The sequence below is a fragment of the Liolophura sinensis genome, chromosome 1 (assembly GCF_032854445.1).
Source record: "Liolophura sinensis isolate JHLJ2023 chromosome 1, CUHK_Ljap_v2, whole genome shotgun sequence".
NCBI lineage: Eukaryota > Metazoa > Mollusca > Polyplacophora > Chitonida > Chitonidae > Liolophura > Liolophura sinensis.
Window position 1 is genome coordinate 12,140,383 of NC_088295.1, and position 18,926 is coordinate 12,159,308.

General features: G+C 38.4%; 1 protein-coding gene across 1 annotated transcript in view; it reads left to right on the forward strand.

Moving 5' to 3' along the window:
* LOC135469126 (protein sidekick-like) overlaps positions 1-18,926 on the forward strand; it is a 43,747-nt gene that overhangs the window by 20,752 nt on the left and 4,069 nt on the right. The window contains exons 17-32 of the mRNA XM_064747661.1: positions 315-665; positions 991-1,180; positions 1,554-1,850; positions 2,328-2,526; positions 7,756-7,859; positions 8,326-8,396; positions 10,170-10,395; positions 10,768-10,883; positions 12,849-13,032; positions 14,603-14,740; positions 16,230-16,385; positions 16,801-16,926; positions 17,129-17,299; positions 17,800-17,949; positions 18,294-18,438; positions 18,770-18,893. Of these exons, the coding sequence (XP_064603731.1) occupies positions 315-665; positions 991-1,180; positions 1,554-1,850; positions 2,328-2,526; positions 7,756-7,859; positions 8,326-8,396; positions 10,170-10,395; positions 10,768-10,883; positions 12,849-13,032; positions 14,603-14,740; positions 16,230-16,385; positions 16,801-16,926; positions 17,129-17,299; positions 17,800-17,949; positions 18,294-18,438; positions 18,770-18,893 (2,748 nt within the window). The remainder of the gene's footprint in view (positions 1-314; positions 666-990; positions 1,181-1,553; positions 1,851-2,327; positions 2,527-7,755; positions 7,860-8,325; positions 8,397-10,169; positions 10,396-10,767; positions 10,884-12,848; positions 13,033-14,602; positions 14,741-16,229; positions 16,386-16,800; positions 16,927-17,128; positions 17,300-17,799; positions 17,950-18,293; positions 18,439-18,769; positions 18,894-18,926) is intronic.

The following is an 18,926-nucleotide window of genomic DNA, read 5'->3' on the forward strand; positions in this document are numbered from 1 at the left end:
CTGTGAACAATTCCTGTGGTTGTTTCTGACTGTTAAATGATTACCTCCACTTGTATAACTACACCATAACCAATTAAGGCACATATTTACTTTTCAGGGCGTTATGAAAATGGCTATTGATTCCAGCCACAAAACTCTCTTTTGTCATAGTGATATTTACAGTGTCAGTTTTTGCCTTTGAAACTTTCGGGGCTCTGTTGATGTTTATTTGACATTAGATTTACTGAAACTTACTATGGGAGTAAGGTGAAGCCAGAAAGGGGGAGGTTATTATAAACTGTCCATTTGCATTGATGTTGATCTTAATTTTGCAGCCTTTAGCAACAAGAGACTGGAATGGAGTTCCAAAAGGATACAAAATTTTCTACAAGCCGCGAGATCGTGAGACATTTGAGGAGAAGCGTATTGTCTTGGAGAACATTAACCTGGATAGCTACATTCTGGGAGGGCTGGAGGAATGGACAGAGTATCAGGTCAAGATGATGGCCTATAATGAGGTGGCTGACAGCGTGTACAGCCCAGTAGGGGTAGAGAGAACCAGGGAGGCTGTCCCTAGCGCTGGTCCGTCGAACATCTCTGCCATTGCTGCCAGCTCTACCTCCATCAATGTCTCCTGGGCTGATGTACCCCTATATGATCGCAATGGCATGATCCAGGGATACAAGGTAGATGGCATTCTTCAATAACTTTCAGAGTCATTGGAAACTTCAAGAAAACATGATGTGTTTATTTTGAATGTTTGATGACGCGGACACTTTATAACATCTCTGACTTTATCATGCGTAATTTAACAGATTAATATCTCTGAAATGATGGGAAGGACATAAATATTTAACTGCAAAGGTTTCAGTAAAATAACACAGAGAATTGTATTGGACAAGAACGCCCAGATAACAAATTGTCATACTGAATCAGTTTAGAATGTCAGTACTCATTTTTTATATACATTTAGGAACATGTAGTTGCACCTGTGTTTGTTTTGTGGACCAGATTAAGTATGGATCAAGACAGGAGGGCATCGTCAGCCTGTTGACAGACATCTCTGGTAACACCAGTCACAGCCATGAGATAACGGGACTTAGGAAGTTTGTTCAGTATGAGGTACAGGTGCTGGCTTACACACGGATGGGTGACGGCAAGCTTAGCCAGCCTGAGGTCACTGTCACCACCCTGGAGGATTGTGAGTAACTACTACTTTCTTATTAAGAGGAATTTGAACACAAGTTTAAATATGTTGTTCAGGATGCACAAATCACCTTGGAAGTAACGATTATGTGTAGTTTCAACTTGGAAAATTTCTATTATTATTATTAAAGATATATTTTTGGTTCAGATAATCTTCAGATTACTAAATGTGTTTTCAAGTGTCTCAGTAAGTTTTGAGAAAGTACATGTAATACTATACATGTGTTTCTAATGGGCACAATGCCATGATTCGTAGTGATCATTTTGATTTTTGATCTTGTATTCACTACCTTCTATATGTTGTACATTTAGTAAACAATTCAAGTCGTTGTCGAATGCTGATTAAATTGATACTTCATCTGTTACAGTGCCAGATCCACCCATCATCATCTACTTTCCGGAGGTGACCTACTCCCTGGCCCAGATTGTGTGGGAACCCCCAACAGAGCCCAATGGTGTGATCACTGGATACAGGGTGTCCTACAGGGAGAGGAATGCGACAGAGAACCAGGCTGTAGTCAATGATACGCTTGGGGCCAGCACAAGGGAGTACACAGTCCGAGGTCTGAGGAGAATGACTTACTACCTGTTTAGTGTGAGCGCTAAGACCCAGCTGGGGTGGGGGGAGAGCTCCTCAGTCATGGTCCTCACAATGATTAACAGAGGTAAGAAGCACAAAGGCTCTTTTACCTGTTCTTAACTTGTTGCTTTAGAATATATATACCACATTGCATTTAGAAAAAGTAGGGGATATTCATATGAATGAACATTAATTATTAATATTCAATATATCTGTATTTGTGGTAACAGTTTATCAATAAAACTGAGAAATATGATGGTGAAAACCACACGTGAACAGGTTTTAGTTTATGCAATGAGTAAAATGAGTATGGCAATTGACAAGTTTGAAAGCAGGTTGGAGCAGTGTCAACACAAACGGACATATTCTCTGAGAAATATATTATATCCTAATGTTTCTGACATAATAGGTATAGGTCATAAAAGCCCACCTGCTTATCAAGCAATCTGATTCAAATATATGTATATGTACATAAGCATATATATATATATATATATATATATATAAGTAATAAGGGTTTTTTGGTTGGTTTTGCATGCATCTGACATTTCTTTCTTTGCAGACAAACCTGACAGTCCTACCAAGCCCATAATCGGGAGCTCTCAAGTTAGTGCCCGTGAGGTGACTATTAGCTGGACCCCACGAGGGGATGGATACGGGCCTCTTAGAAACTACACTGTGAGGTACAAGCCCCAGGAAGGCTCCTGGGAAACAGTGGAGGATGTGGTTAAACCTGATGTCACCTCCTATACTGTAACAAGGTAAGCTGATATACTATATAGAAAAGAAAGTCTGCAATGTTTGCTCTATCCATTAACCTGACAGCTGTTTATAGATGAGTGAAATGTTCCTGAGCACAGCGCTAAAACTGTGCCAAATAATTGAGTGCACAGCCAGTTTTTAGTAGATGTAATGAATTTAACCACTGAGAAAATCTGCATTTAAATGATTGGTGTTTTACGCGATATTTTACTTATAAGATGAAACTTAATGATTGGAGGAAATCAAGCAGTACACAGGCTGAAAACCTACGGCCATCACACCTTTCTATGTTTTGATAAAAAAAAGCGAAGTTTGTATATTTATATATATATTTTTAATTATAACAAGCAAGTTTTTGGTGTGGTTTCTTACAATATTATTAGGCATATATGGTACATAAAAAGTCTCATAGAATAGGCTGTGATCGAATGGTTACGGTGTGTGCCTGCCAGTGGCCAGGACACATGAGATGTGAGGTCATTCCCATTCTCAAACAGAGAATTTCCAGGATTTCTCCTCTTCCATTGCACTCTGTTCCGTTGTGGTAATAAATGGTTGATGAGCTTCTGTTGTGTGGTCTTGCACGAAGTTCACTGGAAACCACCGGTTTTCCACCAGTATGACATGTAACATGTAGGAGAGTTTGCCAGTGCCTCACTAAGATTGGTTTACAGTGGGCTCCTCTGTCCATAAAACTGACTGAGTATGGGGTTAAAATGACAATCAGATAAATATGTAGATAATAAGTTTGAAAATTTACTGCTTGTCAAGTCTGTCATGAACTTGCCTGGTAGGCATGTGTATTGTGTCATACTGAAAAATTGTGTCGTACTAAGGTAAATGACTGTTAAAGGACAAGACCAACGAATTTCTACTGGGTTTTAGTTGTTTCTAGATGTTTTTTCATGAACATAACACCAGCGCCCACTTAAATCACTTTTAATATAAGCGAATTATTGATTAACTCTAAAACGGAAGTGATGCATGTGGTGCATGTAGACAGTGCAACAACAACATGATAGATGTACTATACTGTCAGCATGCATGTATTGTCTGATGATATAGTGCTAATGACTGTTGTAGCAATATAATAAAAATAATATATATATACATGTGCCTGAGCACAAAAGTTTATCCATTATTAGTAAATGTTTGTTTACAGGAGTGTCAAAAACGTGTATTCGTGTAAGCCTTATACGACTAAAGTGAAATGTTTTTGAGCAGTATGTAAACTATAAATCAAAGTAAGTTTACATACTGGTGTAGGCCTGATCAATGTAAATCAGGTATGACCTGACCATTCGGGCTGTGTACGACTTTTTTGAAGTTGGGTAATCCCTATACAGTTGTCAGATACCATGTGATTTTGTTGAAAAGGATAAACCATATTTTGCTGAAATAATGTTTGTCAAAATTATTGATACTAAGTGCCTACATGCACTTTTTTTAATCGGCAGACAGTATGTGCGACAGTAGTATTATGATGTTGCACTGCTTACATGTACCACATGCGTCACTTCTGTTTAGCGTTGATTAACTACACGCTTATATTAAAACTGATTTTGGTGGGTGCTGGTCCAATGTTTATGAACAGATGTCTAAAAACAATTGAAACTCAGTCGAAATTCGTTGGTCTTGTCCTTTAAGGGCATATACTAAACTTCTGGTACAGGAAAAAAGTGTTTGTTGATGTGCATTGAAAGTACTTGAGAATTAGTCACGGAATAAATACTGATTAGCTAAGTAAAGTGACGCTTGAATTGCCAGAGCTGTGTACAGTAATGTTTTACTGTATGTGTGACGAACCCAGGCAATCTGCTGGTATTGCTTGAATTAGCTGGATTGACACATGGCAGCTTTTAATTAATGAGCTTCTCCTAACATGTGATGTTTCAAAATTGTGAAAAACTGCCTTCTATGGGAATGCGTGCTGTTATGTTTTTATGTTCATGTACATAGAAAGAATGTGTCATTGTCATTCAGAAGTATTGTGGGTCAGATGCTTAGTTTAATATACACATCAGACCAGTTGGCTATTAAAATAATATGTGTAGGGAAGAAGGTTAGCCACTGAAAGAGGTTGTATGATTATGTACTAACGGTGAACTCTTCTTGTTGTGGCCTGATGCTCAGTGTGGATAGTAGTTCAGACAGCCTGTACTTCATTAGTCTATTTACTATTCAACCAAATTAATCTAAATAAAGTAAAAACTCGTAGTATTAATGCTAGTATTACACTTGTAGTCTTTTTATAGTGATTCAAATAATCTAAGAAACCAAGATATAACTGCACTGAACACCACAAGTGTAGGGTGTGACATTTCTACCTAGGCTGGAAGAAAAGGTGATGGCAAGCTTTGGTAAAATTCTTGTGATGTAGAAATGTGGCAGGGTAATTCTCAGTAAACTTAAAACATTGTGTCAAAACTGAAAGAAATTCCAAATATAAATAATATTGGATAGCACCTCCAATTATGTGAGTAACACATGTTACACCATGAAGGTGTGTGACAGAGTAATATTTAACCTGAATATCGCATGTGGTTGGCCATTATTGAAGCAGGTACAATCGTTACTAATCAGTCACATTGACATACTTGTCTTTTTCTTGGTCCATGGTTTAATAAAGTTACATTTGCTACATTATATATACAGCGAGTCCACAGGCATTCTTACCTACAATCAACAGTATAAGACAGTTACAAGGCAGGTATCCTTTGAATGATTCAGCGTGTAGCATGCAGTCAACTTAACCCAGTTAGTAAGAGACTGATGAACCTAATGCCGTATGCATCTTCATATCATCACTTGTAATAAAAGCACTTCCTTGCATGAGTCATTAATAACTTCACTGTTAATTAGGTAATTAAAGGTCACAAATGTGCTTCTTTCATACTGAGCAGTTTGCCTGCATGATAAACATCACAAGTTTGACCTTTTGTTGTATTTTGTTGTATCAGAAAGTTTTAATTTGGTACGAGTTTTATTGTGTATGGCGGCTGTTCTGTATTGGTGTGTTTATCAAGTTCTCTAGCACATGTAGTTTTGGGCTTAAACAAGTCGCCAGAATTCAGGCACATTTCTAATGGCATGATTTCAAGGAGTTTCTAGTGTAGTTAATATGGAAGTTGCATGTGTAGCACATGTTTGTCTATTCTGAAGTTTAAAGTTCAGACTTGGTTCATGGTTTGATGGACAACAAAGGCTAGCTATAATGGAGTTAAAGGTCATTGTTTGCTGCGATGTTTTACTCTCCTGCATGCAACTGTATGCAGAGCTCAAGATCCAGGCATGTCTGAGTCCGGTACTGGGATAATGCAGTCCTCAGCTGCAATTAAGATGTAATTAAAAATTTTTTTTGAAAGCATGTTATTTCATCTGCTAACTTGTGACGTGCACTGGATTTAGAAACTTGGATATGTTGCTCTGTGAGACTAATTCAGGACATTTCAAACGTCAAAAAAACGTGATAGGCCTGAATGTTTGGCAGAGAAATGAATGTACTTATTAGAGCATGTAGTTGAGGTGTACATGTAGGAGCAGATTGCTCTTCACATTTGTTTGAAAGTAGACACTTTTTTTTTTCACTGGCATAATCCAGAAAAGAAAGCAGACTAAGTATTCCCTGAACCATTAATGTTCTTTTATATGTAAGAGATTTTTCAAGATTGTTTAGTCATATTGAATGTTTAGTGATTGTTAAAAATGCTTTTATGTCTACTGTCTACTTGTCATCTTTATCAGATGAAATGTACACATTTGTTGATGTCACCACAAGGCTTTTTTAAACCAGAGCCATTTCATTGTTGTTAACATCAGACCAAGTTTATTTCCAGACTTGATTCTGTCAGCTATTTAAAAAAAAGAAAGCTTTCATGCAGGAATTTATTTGTTCAGGTGTAGAGGTGTGTTATTACAGCTTTCTTTAAACACTGTTGTTTGTATTTCTCTGTAGTATTTAATTCCAATCAGACATTAAACATTTTAATGGCAAAGTATTAGACATGCAAGTACATGTGAGATGTCTGCATGGCTGTGAAGTAACACATTGCTCCAGCATGCCCGACTGGGTTTGCATGTCATCTCTGTATGGCACAAACTCTTGATTGCATGCTAGATATCAGCAGCTACCTCAGTAATCTCATCTGTGAAGATTACGTGAACAACAAGGTTACTCCTGTTACACCCACGGACACACAGTATTGTGCATGTAAAGGGTTCTCTGAGGTACATGTAATGAGAAAAGATAAGACATAGAAAATATAAACCTGTAGGTGCTGCCACACATTTATTTTTGTTACATTCACAAAGCATAGGTTGAGTTCAGATTGAAACTACTGATAATTTTTGACTCGCTTTGCATGTACATGTACAAATATACCAGTAGAATTAGTTCCAAATCTAAGACGGCATCTGCCTGTATTTATTCTATGGAAATTTCCTGTGACTAGTCATCCTCTCATAAGCTAAACAATTTATTGTTATATTTAAGGTTTTGTAGGTTTTGAATTGCCCTTTAGGTACAATAAACAAGGATTTATTTGCCCACACGATCTACCTTAAATTGCTTTTAGTGACATGGCAAATAACAGTGTCAGTTTTCTGTTAGCTTTTGTCATTAGCCATAGTGATAAATTCAGACCCTAAATCACCACATGTTAGACTGTTCTTTTTATTGCTTGCTGCCTGATCATACATCACTAGTGAAGTGTATAGATCATGTGTTGGACGCATGATATCATTCCTGAAAATCACAAGTTATTTTCATTGCAACTTGGAAGTCTAAAAGTTCTATAGGATTCTGATTTTCAAATTTACCCTTTGGAAAATAAATGGTTGGTATAAACTGAAAAAAAAACTTCATACAGTAAACTGCTGAGATTGTTAAAAGGTGGTGATGTTTGATAACATTCATGAATTTCAGCCCTGCCCCCTTTTCCCTCAGTTCATAAAGTAAACATTCTAAAAATTACTTATGCACCTAACTTTAAAATTCACTTCAGCGCTCAGTCTGTGATGAACATTCAATAAATTGCCTGAATGAATTACGAATATGAGAAGATCAGTATCTTTGAAAGATACTCATATATTCTATACATGCACTTCTAAAGTGTTTATCAGGTTGATTGGTCAAACATTTATGATTGTAATTATCCAAGTACTTGCTAACTTTTGTTTAACATTTAGGCTGGTTATTGTTAAAACACCCTGCTTCTGTTCTTACACAGTTTGCGCCCTAACACATGGTACCAGTTTATAGTGGCAGCCACCAATGACATTGGTACTAGTGAATTCAGCCCTCCATCAGATGAAGTTCAGACCTTGCAGGACAGTAAGTACAATTAGCAGCCAACTCGGTTTATATGTATACTAGTTAATAGATAATCGTTGATCTTGATGAAGTCAACAAATCTCTACTAGTAAGGTTGTTTGTTCAAATCCCACTCCTGCTGGCTTTTGTCAGCAGGATTTTTTTTTTTAAGGTACTTGACAAAATATGTTTGTTTTCCCAAATCACAAATACCATGGTATAAATAAAATATTGTGGATATTAAAGAGTGGCTTGAAAGATTTGAAATTGGCTTGATTTCCCCAGTGCTCTTCTGCTGTTACCATGCGCATCACCACCACATCTATGGGTTATTACAAAACTCTCCTGAGTATTTATGTGCATGTGCATCTGTCGCTCAAATGTAACTTTCCATTCTCTTATGTCCAGAACTTGATACACTGTGTTATACCCATCTCCCTAATGGAGAACATACTTCTCTACATTACACTGTTGTTTCATGTTGCAGAACCAGATGGACCCCCACAAGATGTGGTGGTTAAACCCTTAACAGTGACCTCTATAAAAGTCAGCTGGCAGGTATGTTCAACACATTTTTGTTCACAGGTAAACACTGCGGTTTATTCGTGGTGTCAAGACATCTCTCCAGTAAGAGGCTGATCCCATCTGATTTGTCTCGTCATAAGTTTTTTATAGGCCATGTCTCTCTGTGGCCATTTCACATTATAAATTGTATAAGAAATACCATAAATTATAGATCTGTACTTTCATGGTAATTGCCACTATCTAATCACTTTACTGTGCTTCTGTACATCTCATACAGCAGGGTGATTAGTTAATGAAGAATTCCAGGAAATTTTAGGTGATTTTCTATAAAACAAATGCAATTACAGGTGAGTGTGATCTCGGATGATTTTCTATAAGACAAACGCAATAACAGGTGAATCTGATCTCAGGTGATTTTCTGTAAGACAAATGCAATTGCAGGTGAGTGTGATCTCGGATGATTTTCTGTAAGACAAATGCAATTGCAGGTGAGTGTGATCTCGGGTGATTTTTATATAAGACAAATGCAATTACAGGTGAGTGTGATGTCGGGTGATTTTCTATAAGACAAATGCAATTACAGGTGAGTGTGATCTTGGGTGATTTTTTGTAAGACAAATGCAATTACAGGTGAGTGTGATCTTGGGTGATTTTCTGTAAGACAAAGTGTGATCTCGCATCATCAGCTGTTTTGCCTTAATGCTGTGTCTATAATGAGGCTCCGAAGCCCAGGAATCGTTTTAGCGTTTATTTACATCTTACTGATCAAAAAGTAAGGGCTTGTGGATTATATAACATTGAAAGTGAGGTGAATTGGTTTTGCATGCACATGTGTCTTGCTTGACTTAACTGAAAGAAGGCTGTATGAAGCTGAGGCTAGACTGATTCCAAAGAAATGCTGTATTTATCTGATAATTTCAGATTGTGTAAGGGTTTTTGTTGCATGGGATGCTAACAAAGGTAAATGCTACTGCACACACAAGCTAGCCTTTAGCATTTTTAGGAAATTATCCTCATCAGGTTAAGGGACAAGATCCTATTAAAGGATTTGAGGAGGTATTTCCGAGCTGCCTCTCTCGATTATTGTTGTTGTGCTGGCTAGAATTAGACATGCTTATTTGTAAGAGAGAGATGAGTGTAAACGTCTTAGAAAGGGGTTATTGGCTTGACGTGAACTGACCGACCCAGGGTGGCCTGTCAATACTGCATCCTCCTCAACAGGCTTGTGTAATGAAACAGCAGTGTTTGGTCTGCAGCTGCTGGCCCACTGTGCATTCTCTTGCTGGCAGTAAAGCTGTTTGTGATGGCGTTCAGCTTCTTTTGTTTTCCTACTTTATGTCAATGTTGACCCCTGAAATTCTTGTCCAAACACTGACTCAGGCCATTCTTTGGTTTGACTGTTTGCTGTCTATTGGACAAGGCCAGGTTACAGGTAGCAATCAGATGAATAGGGGGAAGTAAAAAAAAAAACTTCCCTTGTAATCCTGTTTATTATCATCAGGATATTGTATTTTTCTGATTTAATCACATAAAATGTGGGTGGGTGCAACATTGCCCCAAAATAGGAATCTGTTGACCGTACATGTACATCATTGTTTTAATTTCAACAGACTTTCATTGACGTCAGTCTCATTTAACTCTTTCAAAACAATTTGGTCAACACAGGCAATTGTCATGGAAACTATAGCTAAAGCCAGAGACAGCAAACACTGTGGTAGCAGAATAAGATAATCTGAAAAGCAAGCGTTCTGTAATAAGCTGCTAGATATCAAATGTTTTCAGTATTCTGCATGTTTGTTTTTACAGCCCCCTGATCCAGAGACGTGGAATGGAGAGCCTAGGGGCTATTATGTTCTGTATAGACAAGCTGAGCTGCCCAACTTCAGTGAAAAGAAGCTCAATGTCACAGATCAGCAGGCTATCCTGGATAACCTTTTTCAGTTCGTGAACTATGAGGTCAGAGTGCTGGCATACAACGATAAGGGGCGTGGCCCAGCCAGCACCCCAGCTAATATCTATGTGGGAGAGGCAGGTGAGATGTTTGCAGAATAAACAGAAATTTATATATGTATTTTTATACAAACAGGGCTCTATGCTTTTAACATTTTTTATTTGTTGATGTTACATATAAATACAAAATAAAAAGACATTGTATCTTTGGAAATGGCCATATTGATATATGTAATGAAAATTTATGTAGTTTTGATTTCTTCATATTATCTTGACACAGCACTTACTGTGTAGAGTATAAGTCTAGAGGTTTCGTAAGTCTGCATCTGTAGCAGTTTCATGTCCCAAGTCGAATTACAGATATAAAGAATAGAAACCTTCAGATCTGTATGTGAAGGATTGGTGGAAAAGGGCATCTCTTCATTTGCTGCAATATTTGACATTATGCTTGCAGCTCCTAATGCTCCCCCTCGCCATATTCGGGTGATACCTGTGAGTTCGACAGAGCTTAAGGTGATGTGGGATGCTCCTCCGCCAGATAATCAGAATGGAGTCTTGTCAGGATATAAGGTAAGCTAGGAACTCTTAACATGGCCTATCCACAAGTGTGAGACACCTGTCTAATCTGCCTCTTCATACTGACTCCATGGGGGCTTATGATGCATAAGAGAAGTTTTCTGCTGTTTTGGTAAATGACCCAAGGTTTCGCGTGTGAGTTACTGTCATTTACTTTTGCACAATCTGAATTGGCAGCAAGATTGCAGAAGAGAACGATTAGCCCCTCGCCCATTTATTACCCTGCATAGCACTTAGCAGCCCTGGTTGCTAATCCTCGCCACATGGGGTCAAGTCACTGACAGTGAGGTGTGCAGGTCTCCCAGCTAGTAGCCCTAAACCTCTAAATGTACCCATGAATGAAATGGAAGAAAGTATTAAGACAGGCGATGTCTATTCCGAACTTTAAATGCCAAACACTATCTCATGGCATGATCTTACCAAATAAGGACTGTACATGCACAATGTACACTGTAAACGAACGAGTTATTCGGGTTAGGCCCATGTGGAAGTCACCTCACACCATTATCTGATGAAAGGTTGTCTGCTGAGGGCCATCATTATGTAGGGAATATGTGTACAATTTTTATTTTAGCTAAAAGAGAATTTCGCTGAGAAAAATCTGTCATCAGCTTCCCATGTCCGTGTAATTCCAATATCAGTCTACACGCATATTTGTTTTTTTACATTCGGAACTGTCCTCCTATCGCAGAAGAGTTTTTTTTCACGCGTTTTTATATCGGGAACTTTCTATTTAACACATAAAACATACTCCGCGTGAGGTTTCAGAAAACTACCATGATTTACTTTTACCCTTTTGCAGTAGCACTGTGTGCGAGTGCAGCATATTGGGAGACAGGATTTGTTTGAGTTGTTATCACATTAGGAGTTCGCACAACATCGTCACTGGTTTTATATCGAAATAGAATGCACGTTTTATGATTTCCTGAGCTTAGCACAGATGGGATTTACTTGTTGCCAGCAATAGTTAAGATTATTGTTTTGCCTTTCGCCAACGAAAATCTCGTGATTGATGGGTAGACACATGGAAATTTTGAGTCCTGTGATTGCAAGTGGCTTGTATCTACATGTAGATAAAACCAATTTGTATGACTACAATTTCATCTGAGGGGACGTGATTAAATATTAAGTAAATTAAGTATTCATGTTTACGAAATAGAAGCGAAAGTTGACAGACTTTCAAATTATGCCAGAATGAAAAAGAAATGTTTAGCTGCAGTGGTGCAAACGCACGTGTGTTCCTTTAATTGCAGTTTGACATTTTTACCTTGTCTACTGTATGCCTAGTTCGCAAGTATTGATTCGCGGTGTGCTAAATTCTGCTACAGTTTACTATACGGAGTGCTCTCCAGTTTAAAAAGGGATATTTGACACTCCACATGTGTAAAGGTACTTGGTAGTCATGCTTAATCTGCACACTTTTCTCCGAAATTCACAGTTATCACAAAATAATGATAATAGAACAATTAGCCCATTGCGAAGTGCATGTACTAAAATTATACTATGATTAAAACTGAGGAAAACATGAACTGTTGGTGAGAGGAGTATAGACTAATTGCGCAGTGAAGCGTGAGCTTGTTTATTACATTCTTGAACTGTCAGTATAATCCCCTGAGCACCCCTGATGATCTCCTGCTTTCCTCAATCAGTAACAGCGACAATCAACACAATGAATCCTTGGATACACTTTCCAAGTTCCAGGGCAAAACTTTAGATCATTCAATATGTATGAATTTCAGAAAAGTTTTCTCAGTACAGGAAGTAATAAGTTTTTCTCTCTTGGAGGAACATGCATTACAGAAATCTGCTTTCATATTTTACTGAAATTTTAGCGTGTCAGATTCTTGTCTACTGGACTATTGCAGCACATTAACTGTACAGATTGAAAGCCATATTTTGGGTGTCATAACATGTTGATCTAAATGAACAGTGGTTAATTTGTGTCTTACCTTTGTACAGGTGTCATCCTGGCGTATTCCAGAAGGGTCTGGCTCCTTCATTCCCCAGAGGATTGTAGTGGGACAGGAGGTGTCGCTGAAGAACTTAGAGATATTCTCTGAGTATGGTGTGGTTGTGCTGGCCTACAACCTTGCTGGAGATGGCCCAAACAGCTCTGTGGTCACCAACAGGACCAAGGAGGATTGTAAGTCTGATCAAGGGCCAGTTTCGTGAAGTGCACTTAGCTAAGTATGCCCGTGACCACCCTGACAGCATATGTTGTAGAGATATAAAAGTCATTTAGCTCAGGGCTAAGTACATATTGTAAATCATGTACAGTTTAGCCAATGAGTTTAAAAAGTTTTAAAAGTGTATCCCATGATTCCTTGTGTCTAGTTATGTAGGGATCCAACCTTGAGAACAAGTCAGTGGTTTGCCACGCTCAACCAACAATGTGTTGATGAGGATGTAGGCAGACTAGTGGGTGTATAATCACCCCTCCCTCAGCTGTGGGCTGATCACTCTCCCCTGTCATTTACGCCGATTGGCTAAATGTTATGGCCATAAATTGTTGGCTACACTTTACGTGATTTACAATAAATACATAATACATAAATGCTGTACCGTACACTACCGCCCTCGCACAATAGCACATTCGATATGTGAAGACTACACAGTCTGTTCGCCCAGAGTACATAAAGACTACGACCGCAGGAGGTGAATAGCGCGTGAACACAGTGTGACATCTATGACTCGGGTGGCCTATTAATATCGTGCAAGGCTACAGGTCGTTAGAGCTTTTCTTGAAAATAGTTCTGCCAGCGTGGGGAAATGCAGATGGTCTTTGTTTTACTTGTGATAGGTCGCTAAACGTACGATCAGGTAAAGCAATCCACTTTACGGCCATATGTAGGCCTGAATTCGTTTGAATATAAAGTACTAAATCAGAATTTTCTGTTGAGTCTAAAGCCATCATATAGAAGTTTATCATTTTTTTTGGAATTGTCCGTTCTGAAGCAATGATATGACGTCATAGAGAATTTAATCATGGAGTTATTATGGGATAAGTTTTAATGGCATACAGAAAAGCGAAAATCATAAATGTTAAAATGTTTTCCTTGTCTCTTGAGGTACGCCAGCTATGTATAAATCTACATTCGCATATATAGCATAGTTAGTTAGGCCCCTACTCTGTGGCCTGTATGCTTTCTTTTACCATTAGTATAATTTTTTTTAGTACATTCTGTGTAAAATAAACCATAAAATGATGACAACCATTTGTTATATCAATGTACCACGCTCATAGGTCAACAATTACTTCCAAATACTGTGCGCACATAAATCAAATACATTCTATTTCATTAATTTCTCATGTTCATAGGCTATTTTTTTTAGATTTATGAAACCTGTATTTTACCTTATGATCCACCCTCTGGAGTAAGAAAGTATTATCTGTGAGATGAATGGATTCACATTCAAATTCAGTAGATCATTAATCCTGTATCAATTTCGGGAAATAATCCATCAACTGGTTGTAGTATCACTACGTTACAGTATCACTGCAAAGTCATTGTGGGAGGCCTGTAATCTTTTTTGAGCAATTGAAACCAGGTTAGTAGGCTAATGAATTTACTGCCCCGACCCCATGGAGTAAGCCTGTTTCATCTGTGAGATGGATTTACATTGGTTTTGAAATCTGTCGGAATATTCTCTGTTGGTCCTTAATACTTCAAAAAAAAAAAAACAACTCAATGCTGAATGCTTTTATCTTGCAGTGCCAAGCAAACCACTTAATCTCAGGTTTCAGAACATCACCCTTGACTCTGTGGAAGTGATGTGGGACCCTCCGCAATTCCCAAATGGTCGCAACATCATGTATGATGTGATCTACTACGAACTCCACCCATCCCAAGGTAAGTGCTGACACCCAACAAAGTAGTCTGACCTACCCTTAAAGGGGAAATATCAAGACATCAAGATTTGGTGGCTGCAGGTTCACTAGGCTTATAACTCGTTTGGCTGTAGCCTTACATTAGATGGTTTGTCAGGTAGGCTTACCTGGTGCTTTAGCGGTGATTGGAAGTTTTTTTACTTCAGGCACTCCAGTTTCCTCCACCCATAAATCTGTCTGCTGCCTTTAAGGTAAAATATTGTAAGAGAAAAAAGGGAAACATCTGAATACACCAACAGAGTAAGTAAATTAGTTGTGATAAACAAGAAGAAATTTATTATTTTAACATGTGTAGAAATTCCGTCACCACACCCTCCATGGTTCATTCTAATGTCAGCAGATTGATGTGACTAAATGTTAAAAGTCTTGCAATACACAAACAGCAGCGTGGTAGCAAGTCTTGTAACACACAAACAGCAGCATGGTAGCAAGTCTTGTAACACACAAACACCAGCATGGTTGCAAGTCTTGTAACACACAAACACCAGCATGGTAGCAAGTCTTGTAATACACAAAACACCAGCATGGTAACAAGTCTTGTAATACACTAACAGCAGCATGGTAACAAGTCTTGTAATACACAAACAGCAGCATGGTAACAAGTCTTGTAATACACAAACAGCAGCATGGTAACAAGTCTTGTAATACACAAACAGCAGCATGGTGACATAAGTCTTGTAATACACAAACACCAGCATGGTAGCAAGTCTTGTAATACACAAACAGCAGCATGGTAACAAGTCTTGTAATACACTAACAGCACTATGGTAACAAGTCTTGTAATACGTAAACAGCAGCATGGTAACAAGTCTTGTAATACACAAACAGCAGCATGGTAACAAGTCTTGTAATACACTAACAGCAGTATGGTAACAAGTCTTGTAACACAAACAGCAGCATGGTAACAAGTCTTGTAATACACAAACAGCAGCATGGTAACAAGTCTTGTAACACAAACAGCAGCATGGTAACAAGTCTTGTAATACACAAACAGCAGCGTGGTAGCAAGTCTTGTAACACACAAACACCAGCATGGTAGCAAGTCTTGTAACACACAAACACCAGCATGGTAGCAAGTCTTGTAATACACAAACAGCAGCATGGTAACAAGTCTTGTAATACACAAACAGCAGCATGGTAACAAGTCTTGTAACACAAACAGCAGCATGGTAACAAGTCTTGTAATACACAAACAGCAGCATGGTAACATGTCTTGTAATACACAAACAGCAGCATGGTGACATAAGTCTTGTAATACACAAACAGCAGCGTGGTAACAAGTCTTGTAACACACAAACAGCAGCATGGTAACAAGCATAGTAACATGGCCAATCCGACAAAGCTATCAAAAATTTGAAGTACCCATTGTTCAATCAGAGTGATGAATTTGGCATGTAGTATGTGCTATACTGCAAAAAAATGTTTCTCAATTGACACCTTCCTCTGCACAGGTGTGATAAAGAAAGTACAGGTGAGTTTGAACAAGTCTTACCACCATGCTGCCCGTTTACTGGAGAATGGTACCTACACATTCATCATCAAGGCTGCCAATGATGTAGGGTCTGGGAATTCTACCAATGCAACCGTTACAGTTGGACCACAGAGATGTAAGTTAAATCTATTTGTGTCTTCAATGATCTTTCAGGAAAATTCATAACAGTTGAAAAAACTTGAAAAAAAAAAGATGGTAGATGACTGTACTACTCAACAAAGGTTCTTTGAATAAGCATATGAAAAGTCTTTGAATGATACACCTTGGCAACTATTCAGGAGAACCCAGAACTGGATAATGTAATGGTTTGCTCTTTACCAAAGTTTTACTTAAAGACCACATTTTTCTAAGTGATAGTAAACTGACATAAATAAAGAATACCTTTGGCGCTCATTTTATGTATTGAGGCATAAATCAGTAGCAAGCTTGTTTTGTGTGTTTGAGCCTCGAGGGTGAAAAAGAAAATCTTTGCATATGTATAAGTTTGTGAAGAGGCGTTGTGATAGACCAATTAACGATTCCTCTTGTAGACTCTCCTAAACCCCCAACTGATGTGAAATTGACCGGAGACAAGGATGGTGTGATTCTGTCCTGGACAAATGGTTACAGTGAGCGTGAACCTATATCTGGCTTCATGATTCAAGCCAAGGAAGAAGGTATTCATTCTAACATCTTTAACATTAAAATATGTCATCGTGTAGGAAGCCATTAGAATTTTATTTATTTAGTTCATACAGTTACTTCATTAGCAGAAATGGAAATGGTGTTGTAATAATCATAAAGTGTCTAATGATAACATGTGTTTGTATTTTCTTTGCTGCAAAAGTATAGCAGTTCATTGAGTTTGTTTCTGTACAGCTGAAGAAGCCATGTGGTCAACAGTGGTGCGGAAGAAGGGTGAGAATCCTGAAGCAGTGGTCAGCTACAATCTCCTCAAACTCAGCACGAGCTACCGCTTCAGAGTCATCGCATATAACTCAGAAGGAATCAGCTACCCTAGCCAAGCTTCAGAGGTCTTCACCACTCAAGGTAAGGGGTAACTTGTAACTGAACTCACGCGCGGGCCGTACAAAGGATGTGCTATTTGACAACTACATCTGATAGAAAACAGGAATTTACAGCACTAGTTAATCCTGACTATTAGCGACATTCCCAAAAGTGTGGTGTGTCAGAATTTATGATGCTGGGGTTTTGGTTAAGTAGCACTGTCTGAAGACAAATCTAGGGGCTTCCTTGTTTTGCAAAGCATCAAAACTATTGTGCACCATATTCAGTATCTGCCTACTATTTTATCTGAAGATACATGTATAATCAAACTGTCCTGCCACCTGTAAAAAGTGGCTTATTGCCCTGAAGTGACTTAATCTCTTGACTCGTTATGGAAAACGTAACTCTCTTCAGTAATCAAGTTGCATTTGTAATTTTATTGCACCTAATGGATGTTACTACAGTATAAAGATGTTCTTTACAACCATGTCTTGTGTTACTGAATTCTTGTATCCTCTTTCCTCTTGTTTCTGCTACATCAGGAGGCCAAGACCCCAGTGCGTCAGGAGTGACTAAGGAGAAGGCATTTTACTCTCAGTGGTGGTTCCTGGTCATTGCTGCTCTGTCTGGTGTCATTATCATCCTCGTTGTGGTCACCCTACTTTGTCTGGTCAGCAAGAGGGGACGCAAGAGTAAGTACATGTAAACCATGCTGAGGTAAGGCCGAGGAGGTGGGGTGACTGTAAGCTCACATATTACTAAGAGACAGATTTGTGTTGTATTGAAGTGGCATAGTTTTTACTGGAGTTGAAATTCTCAATATTCGGTACGTCCGTGAGGGTTGGTTAGTTGGAAGTTGCCTGGTCAGAAAGTGTCTGGTTTCCATGCAATAACCATTTCAAACATTATCAGATTTTAATATAATTTTGTATGTAGATTAACTTTGTGTAATGTCAGATTATGTTTAATGAACTGTGCATAAATTTTATATATTTATAGTGTGATATGAATTTGCTTGTTTATTTTACTCTGACAGCAGACAAACGTAAGGTGATCAACAATGTAACAATAGAACCCCAGGAGCCTGAGGATGGTGGATTTAGCACGATGGAGATGAGTACTAACAGACGCAGCATCCATATTCGCAATGGAACCCTTGGCCGAGGAAGCACATTACCAAGGTTAGTTTTCTGGAAATTGAATCGGTTATTGTATGCCTTAAATTTGAACCTATTGATTTCAGGCCTACCAGTAGTGTATTTTGTCTTTCATTTTATGGTATTAATGTATTTTTTTTAAGAACCTGGACCTTCTTGCACAAAGCTGTCTTGATAATCATAACTGTAGGCACGATGTTTCCATGGAAGTTTATGCTTATGCTGATAAGAGGGCTTCATGAAAGTGTACCCAGTATCATTACAGAAAACTATTTTGAGTTGAAAGTTAGACTTTGATTCAGTAAATTCGTGTGATGCGTTCCACTATATTTTGATTTGTATTGCCTGTTTTCAGGGCCCCCCCACGGCCAAGCCCAGCCAGTGTTACATACTCTGATGATGACTACAAGCCAAACCTGGCAGATGATAATAGTAGCAGTTTGGATGAGAAACCTTCAGATCTGGGAGATTCCACAGAGGTCAGTGTTGCTGTCTCTGTGTACACATTAAAC